The following is a 15,523-nucleotide window of genomic DNA, read 5'->3' as shown; positions in this document are numbered from 1 at the left end:
GCAATTGATTACATGGACCATCTGTAACTGTGAATCATTTTAGGAGTTACCCCACCGACATTTATCGAACATTTGTCATGTAGCAAAATGTTTTGTATAGAAAAGTTGACACATAATGGCTTTCAGGTTTCACTAAATCAACTTTGGATACCAGGCTGTAAGTACAACCCATTGATATGTAGTCTCCAGAAAAATACGGTTTATGATTTGATTCAAGAATACGGCCTCACCCCAAGCCCTCCGTGCGTAGACCAAAAGGTCTTTTGTGACCAGCGAGGTGACTTTGCTCCACCGTTTGTTCCCGTGGAACTATCTCTCGGCTGGCTTCAAAAGTGGTGAGGAAAGAAAATTTGGGAGATACAGCTAAAGATGACAGGGGAGCAGCGGGTCGCGATCAGTCGGAGGCTGGGGATTTGCCTACGGGGAAGAAACACGAAATCTCTGTTAAGCCTGTGTGTGGTTCACGGAGGAGTGGGGTCTAGTCTCACTCGACGCGTACGCGCCACCTGTCAGACCAGAGGAGACGCTGGGGATGGAGGGGGGCGGGGAAGAGGGTGCCCCGGGTCCCGGAAAAAAGGCTGTCAGCCGGCGGGTCTCGGCTTTCGAAGCGCTCTGGTCGGGGTGCTAGCGCGGTGGGGTGGGGGGGAAGGGGGGTGAGCTAGATCCGGAGGCCACAACACGAAGCCTCCGGGATCAGGCTGGGAGACCGGGGGCGCCACCGCGTGCCCCTCCCCTGAGCCAGCCTCTCAGCTCCTCCTCCCAGGCACGTGACCACAGCCGGCGGGTCTCCTCGCTCCCGCAGCGTAGCTCGCTCTGTTTCTTCCCTCCCGCCGCCGTGCCCTTCTTCTCCTCAGTTCCCATCCCTCCGCCCTCCCCCACCTCCTTCCCCACGCCCCAATAGCGGCTCGAGCTGCGGAGTGCCCGCCCCTCCACCCTATTCTTCGCTTGTTCATTGGCTGAGGCCTCAAGGACGCGTCCCGAGGGCGGGTGGCAGCCATTGGTGGGATGAGCAATCCGAGTTCCCGGATGAGGGAACATTCAGCAGTATAAAGGGAGCGGGGAAGGCGGGAGACAGCGCAGTTTGAATCGCGGTGCGACGAAGGAGTAGGCGGTGGGATCTCGCTGGCTGTCTGATTAGTCCTTTCTCTGCCTTGCTTGTTTGAGCTTCAGCAGAATTCGAAATGGTAAACTTCGCGGAGGCGCTCGAAGACTTCGCGGGTTTTTGCCGATGGGAGAAAAACCCGTTACACACGGGAGATGGGGGTGAAGTGGCGACGGTTGGGAACGCGCGGAGACAGGATTTGGAAGAGCGGGGGGAGGTGTTTTGTCGGCGGCGAGCGGAGCAGCCTCCGATCTCGCGGCGGGCGGCGACGGTTGGGTGGCGCGCGCAGCGCCGCTGGGGGCCGGCGGGCGGACGGAGGCGCGCGGCCGCGGCGGGCGCGCAGCGGGGGGCCGGCGGGCGGGGTCGCCCTTGCGGCGCGCGGCTGGCCGGAGACCCCGGCTGGGCACGGGGCCGCGCTCGCGCCTGGGCCGCGCCGCGGTGGGGGAGGGGCACACCGCCCTGGTAATCCTATATTCCCCGTTCCTCCTTCGCTCGCGGGCGTGTGCGCGCCGCAGGCTGGCGGTAAGGCTGGGAAGGACTCCGGAAAGGCCAAGACAAAGGCGGTTTCCCGCTCACAGAGAGCCGGCTTGCAGGTCAGTGGTTGTTCGTGCAGTCTGGGAATTGTGGCGTTTTTCTCTACACCTTTTTTCTTGTTTATCATCGGTCTGGATGGGCGTTTTGTCTTTGCGTGGGTGATGCGGTGTCGCGACTTGGTTAGCCGATGCGATAAATATCGAAGGGGGGGCGATCACGTGTGTCGATGCTGGGGTGCGTTGCTGCACCAGCGTCCATGCCCCTTGGTTTGGCGCGCGTGTAATATTACCGTCTTTGATTCTAACATCTTTGTGCATTTATGTTTGTGTGCTTAAAATTAAGTTCCCGGTGGGCCGTATTCATCGACACCTGAAATCTAGGACGACCAGTCATGGACGTGTGGGCGCGACTGCCGCTGTGTACAGCGCAGCCATCCTGGAGTACCTCACCGCAGAGGTAAATGGGTGTACGCCTATAATCTGGAAAAGGTTTGGGGGGTTGGGGGGGGCAGCGAGAGGGAAGGAGGAAAGTGATGCAAGAAAAACTCCCAGGCCCTAAACGCGGCTAGAAGCTTCTGAGAACGCTAGAGGGGGCTGGTGCTCATTAAGGAATCTTACTGAGCTTCGTTGAGTTTGCTGCTCTTGGAAATAAAATTGCGTGCCCCCTTTTGCATGTGTTGCCATTCAGTTAGTAGGGGAAGACGTCATTTGGTAGATTTACCTGCATGAAGATTTGATTCTACTCTCTGGGCTTTGGCTTTAAGGAAAGTTGGAAGGAGATTGATTAGAATCTGCCTTGTAGGTACTTGAATTGGCAGGAAATGCATCAAAAGACTTGAAGGTAAAGCGTATTACCCCTCGTCACTTGCAACTTGCTATTCGTGGAGATGAAGAATTGGACTCTCTCATCAAGGCTACCATTGCTGGTGGTGGTATGTAAATACTAAAATTTTATTCCTTTGTAGAAAAAATTGTGTAGTTCTCGTTATTAATTTTTAGTGCAGAAGGTCTATTTTCACTGAAATTTGATTCATGTATATAACTTAATGACTTGTTACATACTTGAGCTTTGCATTTAAAGACAAGTTGAACATTAAACTGTCTTGGTTTTAAGTGTTGTGTGATTTTTAAAATATGTATATTGAAAAGTAGAATTAATCCCTCTTCCTCTCCTAGGTGTCATTCCACACATCCACAAATCTCTGATTGGGAAGAAAGGACAACAGAAGACTGTTTAAAGGATGCCTGGATTCCTTATTATCTCAGGACTCTAAATACTCTTTAACAGCTGTCCAGTGTTGGTGATTCCAGTGGACTGTATCTCTGTGAAAAACACAATTTTGCCTTTTTGTAATTCTATTTGAGCAAGTTGGAAGTTTAATTAGCTTTCCAACCAACCAAATTTCTGCATTCGAGTCTTAACCATATTTAAGTGTTACTGTGGCTTCAAAGAAGCTATTGATTCTGAAGTAGTGGGTTTTGATTGAGTTGACTGTTTTTAAAAAACTGTTTGGATTTTAATTGTGATGCAGAAGTTATAGTAACAAACATTTGGTTTTGTACAGACATTATTTCCACTCCAGTGGATAAGCTCAATAAAGGTCATATCCCAAACTTAGTTGTGTTTTAAATTTGCTTGATTGTAATGGGAATTCCTTTCTTTTGAGTAGGTATCTCACACAGCAGTAACATAAGCATATTTCTTCTCTTGAAATTGAACTTGGTAGATAAAGTCAGCTGACCCAAGTGTAACTTTTTTTTTTAATATTATGTAATGGGGTATTAAAAATTTTAAAAGGTTGGCAGGAGCTGCAGTGGGGCAAGTTGCTGTTTCTTAGGCTAAGCTGACCATCTCAGTTTGTTGGCTGTGCCTATTCTGTGTGATGGCATCACACTGGTGGGCTATTGCTGTGGTGGATTTGGGGAGGGGGAGAGGGCATTATAGCTACCTCCACAGAGGGAACTTTCAGTTTAGACTTTGGAGATAATGGTTTTTTCATGCACTACAGTGTTTTGAAGTCTACTTGAATTAAATTTTTCAGTAGTTAACATTGGGGGGGTGAGCTGCGTGCTATTCCCATTTTCCAGAAGAGTGTCTATTTCTTTGCGAGTCCTGAGTTACATATTTGCATGCTAACAATAGCTTGCTTGAACATTGTGAAAAAAACGAGTATTTTTTGGTTGGGTTGAGTGGACCATTTTGACACTTGCTTCGTGGGAAGTTCCTGTCCTAATTTTTTAAAATTTGGATGTCCTTACCAAGCAATAAGTGGTCCCTTCCCCCCCCCCCCCCCCCCCACCAAGGAGACCCAACATGACATGGTTCAGCATTCCACGAGGAAGTGCCATGAAAATGGGAGAAGAGAGAAAATCCAACAAGTCATTTCTGTGATGATAATACATTAAGAAAAGGTGGTTCCTGCCTTGTTTTGATCACAAAGGATTAGGACTAGGGCTTTTCACCAGAATAATTTGCAAACTGCAAATAAAGTGTTCGTACCTTCTGGATGTACCGAGAGACAATTTAATGGAATATGGGTCAGGAAAATGGTGTGTAGCTGAAATAAGGAAATAAAACAGTACCGTGGTTAGGGTCAAACGACGCTCTAATGTGCTTCTGAACACCTGTGCCGGAAGCGCTTCATAGGGACTGACAGCGCCGTGCTCACCTGACCGAAATCTCCCAAGGCTGAGGGCCGAGAGGCGGGCCCTTCGATCCCTGGGATTTTTCCTGTAAACGAGCGTCCCCAGGCCCCAACTGTCGCCCCGGCCGCCCGGAAGGCGGGCTCCCGGCTGCGCTGGCCGCGCTAGGAGGTCAGGGGGCACGGCGCTGCTAAGGCAGGAGGCGGGGTCCCTACCTCGACGGAACACCCCGGCGGGCAGCAGGGCTGGTATCGCCCGCCTCCTCCTCCCCCCCGCAACACGTTGGTCGGCTCCGAGCGTGTCGGCGCCGCGCACGGACAGCCGAGCCGGCTGCGACTCCCAGGCCCGGGAGCTCGGTCCTGGGGCCCGGAGGGATGCGGCTCGCGCCGTAGGGGCCCGCGGGGGGCGGGGAGGCCGCCGCGAGGAGGCGGAGCTGTGAGCCTGCCCGTCCGCCGGGGCCGCCGCCGCCGCCGCCGCCGCCACGGTCCCCCGCTCTCCTCCCCGCTCGCCACCGCACGCCCCCAGCCCGGGCCGGCTCGCCTCCGCCGCGGCCGCGGCGTCCGTCCCCCCGTAGCTGCGCTACCGGAGGAAACGGAAGAAAGCGCAAGCCATGGAGGGGAACCGGGATGAGGCGGAGAAATGTGTCGAGATCGCCCGGGAGGCCCTCAACGCCGGCAACCGTGAGAAGGCCCAGCGCTTCCTGCAGAAGGCGGAGAAGCTCTACCCGCTGCCCTCGGCCCGCGGTGAGGCCCTCACTGTCCTTTCCTTCCCTACCTGCCGGGTTCCCAGACCGCCGCGTAGCCCCCCCTGCCCCCACCCTCGCCCCTCCGGGAACCGGCGGGACCCCCGGCCTGCCAGATCCCGCCGCAGGGCCCCGGGACGAGCATCCCGACACACCCCCGCCCCGGCCCCGACTGTCCCGGGCCGGGCCTGGGATGGGCTGCCCGAGATTCCCTCCGCACTGGCTTGCCTTCGAGAGGCCGCCTCTCAGCTGACAGACGAGTGTTGCCGGTTCTCCGGTCCTTTTTGTAAAGGTTTAGCCGTCATTCTGCCAGAAGATTTCTCTGGCCCCGTCTTACCTGAGTGGGGCTTTATATATATGGCTGTTTGGTTACGTGGCCCCCTCCCACCGCATCTGCACCCTCAAATAAGGCCTAGGCCCCTAATGAGGTGAGAGGAATGGGGAACTCAAATGGCTCATGTACAGGTCTCCATTCCACCACCTTTGGGGTGGAACGCTATTCCCAAAGCAAACATTTCGAATACCTGAGATGACATTGCTTTTCCTTGGTAGAGAGTTTTTTTTTTTTAGAAGAGAAGAGCACAAATTTGGCAAGAATGATAGAGTCAGCAATGATTTCCTAAATAGTATCGGATTTGATAACACCGTAATTATCAATTCATTAGGCAAATCACTAAGGAATGGTGTACTGGACTGACTTAAGTTGAATTCGCTCTGTTCAGGTCCTGCTCTGGAGGCTTTAAAGTAATAATAATAGCCAACATTTACTGAACACTTAAAGTGCCAGGCCTTGTGCCTAGTGTTTTATATGAATTATTTCATTTGCTCCTCAGAACAGTCCTATGTAGAGATGGAATTCGTTTAACCGGGTTTACCCATGTGTAAACATTTTTTGATGAATGAATGAATGAATGAATGAATGAGTGAATGAATGAAAATATTTTACCGAAGGTCACAGAGTAATTAGTAGCAAAGTCAGAATAGCACTTGAGCTTTTCAGCTCCAAAAAGCCTTTAACCACTATGCTCTATTGTCTTGCCAATAAAATACTGTTTCACTGGAGGTTCAAGGTATTTCAATTTTTTTATATTGTTGTATTCTTTGCTTTATCTATCATTTTCATTACATTGCTGTTGAATACTTTATCAGAGAGGACAGGAAAAGGAAGTGAAAGAAAAGAAAGGAGTTAATATTTTTTTAAAATGTGGCACAAATATGTAACAAAATTTACTTAATCATTTTTAAGCATATGGGTCAGTAGTATTAACCATTTTCATACTGTTCTGTAATAGATCTCTGGAATTTTTCATCTTACAGAACTGAAATTCTATACCAACAAAACAACTCCCCATTTTCCCTGCCTGCCAGCCCTTAGCAACACCATTCTTTATTTTTCTAAAATCGTACTACTTTAGATACCTTATGTAAGTGAAATCATACAGTATTTGTCTTTTTGACTGGCTTATTTTACTTAGCATAATTCCTTTAAGTACATGTTGTAGCATGTGATATGATTTTCTTTTTTAAGGCTATATAATATTTCATTTTACACCCCCCCCCACACACATTTTCATTATTCATTCGTCTGCCAGTAGACATTTAGGTTGCTTTTATATCTTGGCTATTGTGAATAATGCTCCTATGAACGTGGGTGTGCAAGTATCACATTGCAGGTTTCTCCTGCTTTCAGTTCTTTCAGATACATACCAAGAAATGGGATTGCTGGATCATATTGGCAGTTCTATTTTTAATTTTTTGAGGAACTACTATACTCTTTTCCAAAGCAGTTGTACCATTTTACATTCCCAACAGTGTGCAAGAGTTACAGTTTTTCCACATCCTCACCAAAACTTTTTTGTTTGTTTTTGATAGTAGCCATTTTGAAAAGTATGAGGTGATATCCCATTGTGGTTTTGATTTGCAGTTTCTTTAATGATAAGTGATGTTGAGCATATTTTTATATGCGTGTTGACTTATTTATATCACCTTTGAGAAATGTCTATTCAAGTCCTTTGCCCATTTTTTTAAAATAACTTAATTATTATTATTAAGGTGCTGAGTTGAGAGTAGAACTCAGGTGATTGACAGAAAGTAGTTTTTTTTTTAAAGATTTTATTTACTTATGGGGGGGGTTGTGTGTGCAAGTGGGGGGAAGGGCAGAGGGAGAGAGGGAGAGGTAGACACTCCAGCAGACTCCATGCTGACCACAGAGCCTGAGTGGGGCTCTATCCCATGACCCTTAGATCATGACCTGAGCTGAAATCAAGAGTTGGATGCTTAACGGACTGAGCCACCCAGGCACCCTTGCCCATTTTTTAATTGGATTATTTGTTTTGTGGTTGAGTTGTAGAAGTCCTTTATATATTTTAGATATAAGCCCCTTACCATATGATTTACACATTTTTTCGCCCATTCTGTAAGAAGTCTTTCATTCTGCTGGTTGTGTCCTTTGATGTACAGAAGTTGTTAAGCTTCATGTAGTCTCATTTGTCTGTTTTTGCTTTTAAGCCTGTGCTTTTGGTGTTATATTCAAGAAATCATTGCCCAGAATTAAAATTTGCATACTGTATGAATACATGATTTCATTTTAACCATTATCTAGTACTAGAGGGACAGTTTTAACATTGAGCAAGTAACCACTTAAGACAGAATGCCTTGGCTTTTGAAGCCTATCTTCTCCACCTACTGGCTGTAATCTTAATCTTGGGCAAGTAGCATAAACCTCTCTAGCCTTTGCTCTTTCATCTGCAAAATGGGACAATAATGTACCGATTTCATGGGGCTCTTGTGAGGATTAAAGGAATTAATATATGGAATGAATGCATTTAACAGTAAGCACTCAATTTTTTGGTATCATTTCTATTTAACAAGTGTGAAGCTCTGAGAAGCTTTAAACTTGTAGCTTGTCATTCTTATATAAACAATTTGTTGTTTTTGTTGTTTGTTTAATGCTTCATTGAGAAACTTTATTCTTTCAGTGTTTTTTTTCTTAACTAAGCTCTATGCCCCAACATAGCTTGAACTCACAACCCTGAGATCAAGAGTCACGTGCTCTACGGACTGAACCAGCCAGGCACCCCTATCATATAAGCAATTTGAATCAGTCTGCTAAAGGATACTTCAAGATATAAAAGCACAACACAGTTGTTGCTCTTAAAGACATGAACATAGAAAACATTAAGAAAGATAACAGTGAAAATTAATAGTACAATGTCTTGTAAAGGCAGTCTGTGATTACTAAGGAAAGTGATAGTTTACAGTTGTGGTGTGGTCAGAAAATCTTAGTTCAGATGCATACTTTTACCTCTGACAGTTTTGTAACCAGGGACAAGTTACTTAGCATCTCTAAGTGTTCTTTAGTTGTGAAATTAAGATTTCATCCCAGGGTTGAGGTGAGCTTTGCTGAAATTAAGTTATGCTCAAATACTTAGCAGAGTGTGTTTTACATAGAATGTTCTCAGAAGATGTTTAATGGTAAGAGGGAGGGGAGGAAAAGGTCTAGAACATTTGTGTAAATCCTGAGAAAATAATTGGTGTAGAAAGAAAGTGAAGCTAGTGGTTAAAATGAAATTTTAAAATTTTATCCCTGAATTTCTCCTATTCTAGATTACTAATACTTATGCCTCAGGGTTTTGACTGAAGGTTCCTCTGGATGTGTTTTCATGCTAACATAGGCAAAAGAAAACATTGCATATTGATTTTCATCATTCTTATACAGTGAATGGGAAAATGTGAGAGTAAATTCTAACTAAACTCCAGAATTTTTATCCTCTTTACATTTTATTTTTGCCAGGTGAGCAGTTTGATTGATAAAACACTTAAAAAAGTTGGCAAGAGTTTTCCTTGAGGAAAAGCTTGATCTTCAAATGGATCTAGGACATTGTTGCTTTCTATGTTTTTAGTTGAGGATATTATTTTATGGATCATTTATTTCAGTGGACTTCTAAGTGAATTGAATTTTATAAATATTCAAATATTTTCATTCTATGAGTTTGGTTTATGTTCAAAAGGATTGATATGTATGACTAGCTACTACATATTCTGGAAAAATAATGTCAGCAGGCAGAAAAGTAAATTACTTTTTAGTTTCTTAAACTGTATATTTATTGAATTATTGATATGTTTTGGACTTTCACAGAGGGATACAATCTCACTGTTTTAATGTTTTACATTGCTATTTACTTAATATTAACTTCAGTGTTTCATACTAATTGGGGGGCAATTAGTATAGATTGTTTTTTTTCGAAGAAAAGCATTTTGATTGTTTTCAAGAATTTCTTAGTAACTTGAACTAAATTGTGGCCTACAACTTCAAAAAAGGCCATCCTGTGTGCTTTAATGAATGGATAACTCATGTGTAATTTGCAGCATCTATCTGCACAATAACAATTAAAATAGTACTCTATTTTTTCCCTCATGTGAAAGATATATGTATAGAATTTTCCTTTTTTTATACATTATTTTAAAATTTAAATCTAATAAAAAATTCAAAGTTCTGTCCCTCTTTTGCCTGACTTAAAATAGTAAAATAAAGCTTTTCAAACTGTCATTACACATCTGAATATTAGCCAACCTGTTCCTTTTAAGGCAATTCCATTTTCTTTCTATTTCTGACTTAATTAAATTTTAGTGATGAGTACAAACTATACATTCAGAACAAATATTCCATAACATTGAATTAAGGGTTATAAAATGATCTCCAAATTTCAGCTAATAGCCAAAGTGTTTTATAGTTAAAGAAGGAATACTGAATTTAGTTTTGAACCTTAATTTTATAGTTGTGTGACCTTGCATATGTAACTATTTTTTGGGCCCTCAATTTTCTCATCTCTAAAATGGGGATACATTTATTCAACACACATTTGCTGAATCCATACTTCCTTGTGGCTTCGGAGTAAGTGAATAATAAGTCCTTGTCCTCTTAGAGCTTACATTCTACAGGAATGAAATATGATGTATCTGCTGGACATAATAATGGCTCAGTTCCTGTGGATTCTCCTTTCCTTTCTTGAAACTTAGTTATCTCATCTGTAATTTTCATGGGATTATTATAAAGATATTTTATTAAGTGCTGTAAGAATGTCGTGTATTATTACTAAGCCAAAAGTATTTGGATACTGCCTTGGCATCAACAGTATAATATTTGTCTCTTTTCTGTCATTTTTGTTACTTGTTTGAGCAGAAAATAATTGCTTTAAGTTAGGATTGCTCTCCATTTAGATTCAACTACTCATTCCATGCTTAGTTAACATGTGGTTCTCCCTATTTTGCTGCATTCATTCCTCGTGCTATGCTTTCTGTGTGTATAGCCGTCCCTCTCCTAGATTAAAAAGTCTTTTGCCATCAGGAACCATTTTAATCTTCTTATCCTTTTTACTCCCCTCGTACCTGACAGTATTTGCTTTGGCATATATAGGGCTGTATTTTCTGGAATGATACCTATTTATATAACTTTATTCCCTTCAATAAGGATGATTTACTAAATAATTAAATGAAAATCTTATAGCTTAACATGCTATTCACAAATGAAGCTTTTCAATAATCAGATAAGTATGTAAAATGTATATATAAAAATTGTCACTAGCCAAATTTAGAAAGAGTGTAAATGTTCAGTGGGAATCGATTAAATAAATTACATTGCATTGAGATACTATGCATCTATTAAAAATGATAATGTGCCTCAATAATTTTCCATCTGCTGATCCCCTCACCCTGCTCATTGGCCATAAATCCCCAGCTGTCTTTGCTGAATTCGGAGTTAAGCCTGATTACTCCCCTACTGCAGTAGTCCTGAATAAGATGTAAATAAATAAAAAAATACATAAATATGTAAGTAAATGATGTGGACTGATATTTATTGATAAAAAATGAAATACATGATATCTTATGAACTAAATAAAGGTAAGCTATCAAATATTTAGATTATTCTAATTTTGTTCAAGCATACATAAAAAACTCGACAGCTAACTAGAGTAACTAGAGTCAAATATACCAAAATGGTTGAGTGATTTTCTTGTGTGGGATTTATAAGTGATTTTTACTTTGTTATGTCTTTTTTAATGAGCTGAGAAACATTACTTTTATAATCACACAAATAAAAGCTGTTTCTGGTTTGTGAAGAGGAGGAAAACATCCATTTGTTTTTCAAATTATTTATCCTTATTTTAGATTTAGCTAATAGTGGACATTCTGTATAACAGGTGTGCAGTAGAAACTTATGAAATAAAAACAGATCTTGGTTCTTCACTTTTGGATGATTCACATAAACATTTTTAATACCGTATTTACTTTTTTACCAGTCCTAAATACGGAGTATTCTTAAATGCAGAGTCTGTCAAAACCCCGAAAGTAAAGCAATACGTGTGGAAAGTGAAGGCATAAAATGATATTGTATAATTTTGAAAACCAAAAGTAAATGTAGTCTGGTTTATAAGTTTATAAGTACTGTATTTGCTTTGTAAGTACTATATTTGCCCAACTAATGTTTGTAATACTGCACATTATTGCTAATGAGATCTCATGTGATAGCTAAGACAGAAAAATCCAATGTGTTCTAAATTCTGGCACTATTTGAACTGAATCATATTACCTTCTCAGGCATTGGTTCCAGAAATTAATACAGAAAGCCTTGCTGAGTCCATTTTTAAGATGACAAAACTGGATATTGAGACCCAGAGGTAATGGAACTTGTCCAAATCTTCACTCTTTGGAGGCAAAGAGTGTTTGGTGTGAGTGCATGTACACACGTAGCCATTGTTAAGCAGAGCCCCTATGCATGAAATTGTAGAAGAATTTTCAGTATCATAAAGATGTTGAAAATATAAAACAACAGTATGATCCTGCTTCAGCAATATTCAGCATCTAGCTATTAACCTGGATGATGTCCAGAAAAACACTGGAAGATAATTTTATGCTAAGAATGAAAGGGAATGTACAGATAACTTCTAACTAGCATGCATAGGGACTTGGTGTCCACCTATAAATGCTAAACACATAAAATCATTTTCATATCTGGCTCCACAAGTTTTAAAAAATTCTTCATTTATTAGCTGAACTACTTCTATAAAGAGGTATTTCCCCTTTCCTGTCTTGGGGTTACATAGTGGTACAGTTCATACAGGAAAGACAAGTGCTTGATTGCTTTTATCAGTTTTCAAGAAAAGGGGTTGGTTCCCTTTTTTCCCCAAAAGCAGCTAATTAGTATAGTTGACCCTTGAATAACATGGGTTTGAACTGTGTGGATCCACTAATCAGATTTTTTTTTTTTTTGCTTATTACAATACAGTACTATAAATGTATTTTCTCTTCCTTATAATTTTCTTAGTAACATTTTTTTCTCTAGCTTATTTTATTGTAAGAATACAGTATATAATACATATAACATACAACATACGTGTTAATCGAGTATTTATGTCACTGGTAAGGCTTCCTTCCGGTCAATAGTAGGCTATTAGTAGTTAGGCTTTTAGCGAGCCAAAAGTTATATGGGTATTTTTAACTGCAGTGTGGATTGGTGCCCCTAACTGCTGGGTTGTTCAGGGTCAACTGTATTATTTTTTAGGTCTTTGGCCAGTAGGGAGCCCCTTCACATTTACTTCCTGAGTACAGACAGATTCCCAATAGTCTTTAATAGTTGGCTTGCTGTTTGGTCTAACAGAATGTTTCAGGTTCCTCTTGTACATTTTCTGTGAGAGATCTGGAATCATATCTCCAATAAGTTTCTTTCAGTGGAAAATGGTGTTTCAACATTACAATCTGGCACTAAGGATGCTGTAGCTACTGGATTGTTCATTATTTCTGGGCTTTTTCAGTGTACAGACTAGGAAATAACTTTTTTTTTCTATAGCTAAAACAGCTTACGAGTTTACACTTTTACTTTTCATTCAAATTAAGCACTTTGGGTTGTTAAATTTCTCTAGTTTATATTTCTTTTTTTTTTTCTAGCTTATATTTCTATTTCCTTCCTCCCACAGTAGTAATGCTGGTTCTCAAGGCCATGGTAAATGATAGAATATGTCATAATTATTTTTTTGCTTTCTGCCACATCATATACTTACATAATAGTTTGAGTAGTATTACCAATACTACTCCCCTAATACAGTTATTGAAAAGTTAAAATTTTTAGCTTATACTCTCCCATTTTCCCCTCCCCATTTCAAGTTTTTTTAACATTCTGAAATAAAATTTCTAGAAAAGTCACAAGAATAGTATAACTTCCCTTGTGTATTTCACTCAGGCTTCCAACTTCATAAAATTTTACTACATTTGCTTTATCATGCCCTTCCTCTGTCCTTCCCTGCTGTCTCCCCCGTCCCATGCATACATGCACAATTTGTTCTTACTATATTTTTTCCTGAACCAGTTAAGAGTAAGTTATAGACATGATGTCCCATTACCCCTCAATAATTCAGTGTATATTTTCTAAGACAGGGACACTCTTATATAACCACAGTACAACCATTAAATTAATGAAATTAATGCATGTACCTCTTTCAGAATCTATCCATCTTCCCAATTATGTCTTTGATAACAAAAAAGACACATGTTGCATTTATTTGACATGTTTTATTCTCCAGATTATCTTTTCTTTTTTCTCTCTTGACCTTGGCATTTTTGATGAGTACAGGCCAGTTATTTTATAGAATTTCCCTCAATTTGGGTTTGACATTTCCTCATGTGAATTTTTGGGAGGAATACATAGAAGTGATGTTGTTTTCTTAGTATAACATATCAGGAGTGATCTGGTCTTTATTGATTGATGCTAATTTTCATCACTTGTTTGAGTTGCTGATTGTCAGGTTTCTCCATTCTAAATTACTTTGTTTCCCCATTGTAATTAATAAATATTTTGTGGGAAAATACTTAAAACTGTGTAAATGTCCTGTTCCCCAACAAACTTCCCCAACTCCTTTAAGTGTCCATTGATGATTCTTTCCTGAATAAATTTCTAATGGTTGTCAATGGTGGTTTTCTAATTCTGTCATTCCTTCTACAATTTATTAGTTGGCATTCAACTTTATTTATTAGTTTGGATTCATGGATTCCTATTTAATCCATTACTATCATGTTTTTAAAAGATTTATTTATTTGAGAGAGAGTGAGCATGTGGGTGAGTGAGGGGAGAGGGAGAGAATCTCAAGTAGACTCCCCACTGAGCATGGGGATGATGTGGGGCTCAGTCTCATGACCCATGAGATCGTGACCTGAGCCAAAACCAAGAGTCAGACACTCAACCACCTGAGCCACCCACGTACCCCCATTGCTATCATTTTTAATTTTGATGCTCAGAGTGCCTCAGATTTAGTCAGGAGTCCCTTCAAACTGACTCCTGCATCTTTTTGACTTTAACTTTTTGACATGTCTCCATCACTCTTTGAGCTTTCTTACTTTCTGGCACAAAACAATTTTCGGGTTCACTTTTTATTTTATTGTCCTGGGAATCAGCTATTTCTCCAAGGAGCTCTTACTCTTTTCAGTGGACAATGGTACTTGGAAAGTAAGATATACACACTAGATAGGCTTCTTGCTACAGGGTTGTCATTGCCTTTGGGTCCTCTCAGTCGACAGAGCTAAGAAATATATGTATGTGTGAATGTATGTATGTATATGTATGTGTATGTATATCTGTGTGTTATATGTGTTTGTATATGGACATATGCACATTTATAGTAATTTAATCTTTATTAATTTTGATATCTGTGCAACATCCACAAACCTCCCTTTCAGTCCAACAGAGTTCATTCTAGCTTCTGTTTCCATATTTGTAATGCCATTCTCAGGCCTGTTTTTGGCTATAGCTTCCCTCTTGGTTCCAATAAGGTTCCTTCATCCACGTGTCAGCTGCCAAAAGGTAGAAAAGGAAAGGGAAGAGAAGACCAATAATTTGTTTTTTTCAAGTAAAAGACAAGCCAGAAGAAGCCCACCATTTTAAAAATATTTGAATCTGTCTACAGTGTCGGAGCATATAAATATTATATACTATATGCGCTTTCTTTTAATCGTTATTTAGTCTTATCTCTGTGGGTCACTATACATTTAGTTCTCACCATCAGTCCTTATATCAATGTATTTATAATTATTTTGTATTCCTGAAGCTTGTTCTCTAGTAGATTTCTAGGAAGGGCTTGTGGGAACTATGCTCCTAAGTTCTGGAATGTTGAAAACCGTTCATCCGGGGACTTAGTGCTTGAAGTTAGTTGGTGCATACAAAGTACTTGACTGAAATTTTCTTTCCTTGGATATCTAAATATGTTATTCCATTGTTTTCTGCAAATACTACTGATAAGCAAAGTTTGATGACAATCTAATTTTCTTTCATTTATAAGTTGTTTTATCTTTTTGCCTAGATGCTTGGTTAATTTTACTAGAATATATTTTGGGGTTGGTTATTTTGGGTCAATATTCTTAGTTATGTGCTTTGCCCTTTCATTATATGACTTTAGATGTTTTTATCAGAGAAGTTTTCCCCAATTATTGTTTTATTGGTTTTAGTCCCTTGCTTTA

At 41.0% G+C, this 15,523-nt stretch overlaps 2 protein-coding genes across 4 annotated transcripts in view; both read left to right on the top strand.

Annotated features, from left to right (window-relative positions):
* Positions 1-844: 844 nt before the first annotated feature.
* Positions 845-3,253, top strand: LOC123848366 (histone H2A.Z). 2 transcript variants are annotated; one of them, XM_045880689.3, is made up of 5 exons: positions 845-1,184; positions 1,618-1,695; positions 1,979-2,092; positions 2,438-2,567; positions 2,812-3,253. In XM_045880689.3, the coding sequence occupies exons 1-5, from the start codon at positions 1,182-1,184 to the stop codon at positions 2,871-2,873; spliced, it is 387 nt and encodes a 128-aa protein (XP_045736645.1). In that variant the 5' UTR covers positions 845-1,181; the 3' UTR covers positions 2,874-3,253. The 2 variants fall into 2 exon arrangements, with proteins under 2 accessions (XP_045736645.1, XP_064440926.1); XM_064584856.1 differs by lacking the exon at positions 1,618-1,695 and having other exon boundaries at positions 1,038-1,184.
* A 1,099-nt stretch (positions 3,254-4,352) lies between these two features.
* The window catches only part of DNAJB14 (DnaJ heat shock protein family (Hsp40) member B14), a 50,081-nt gene continuing 38,910 nt past the window's right edge, over positions 4,353-15,523 (top strand). Inside the window, exon 1 of one of the 2 annotated variants that reach the window (XM_064584855.1) lies at positions 4,353-5,021. In XM_064584855.1, the coding sequence (XP_064440925.1) occupies positions 4,889-5,021 (133 nt within the window). In that variant the 5' untranslated portion in view covers positions 4,353-4,888. The remainder of the gene's footprint in view (positions 5,022-15,523) is intronic. The other variant, XM_045880690.3, reaches the window with a different exon arrangement.

Source organism: Mirounga angustirostris, unplaced genomic scaffold (assembly GCF_029215605.1).
Source record: "Mirounga angustirostris isolate CCGP_5_RB_7025 unplaced genomic scaffold, mMirAng1.0.hap1 SCAF_2, whole genome shotgun sequence".
NCBI classification, from domain to species: Eukaryota; Metazoa; Chordata; class Mammalia; order Carnivora; family Phocidae; genus Mirounga; species Mirounga angustirostris.
This window is presented reverse-complemented; position numbering and strand designations above follow the sequence as displayed.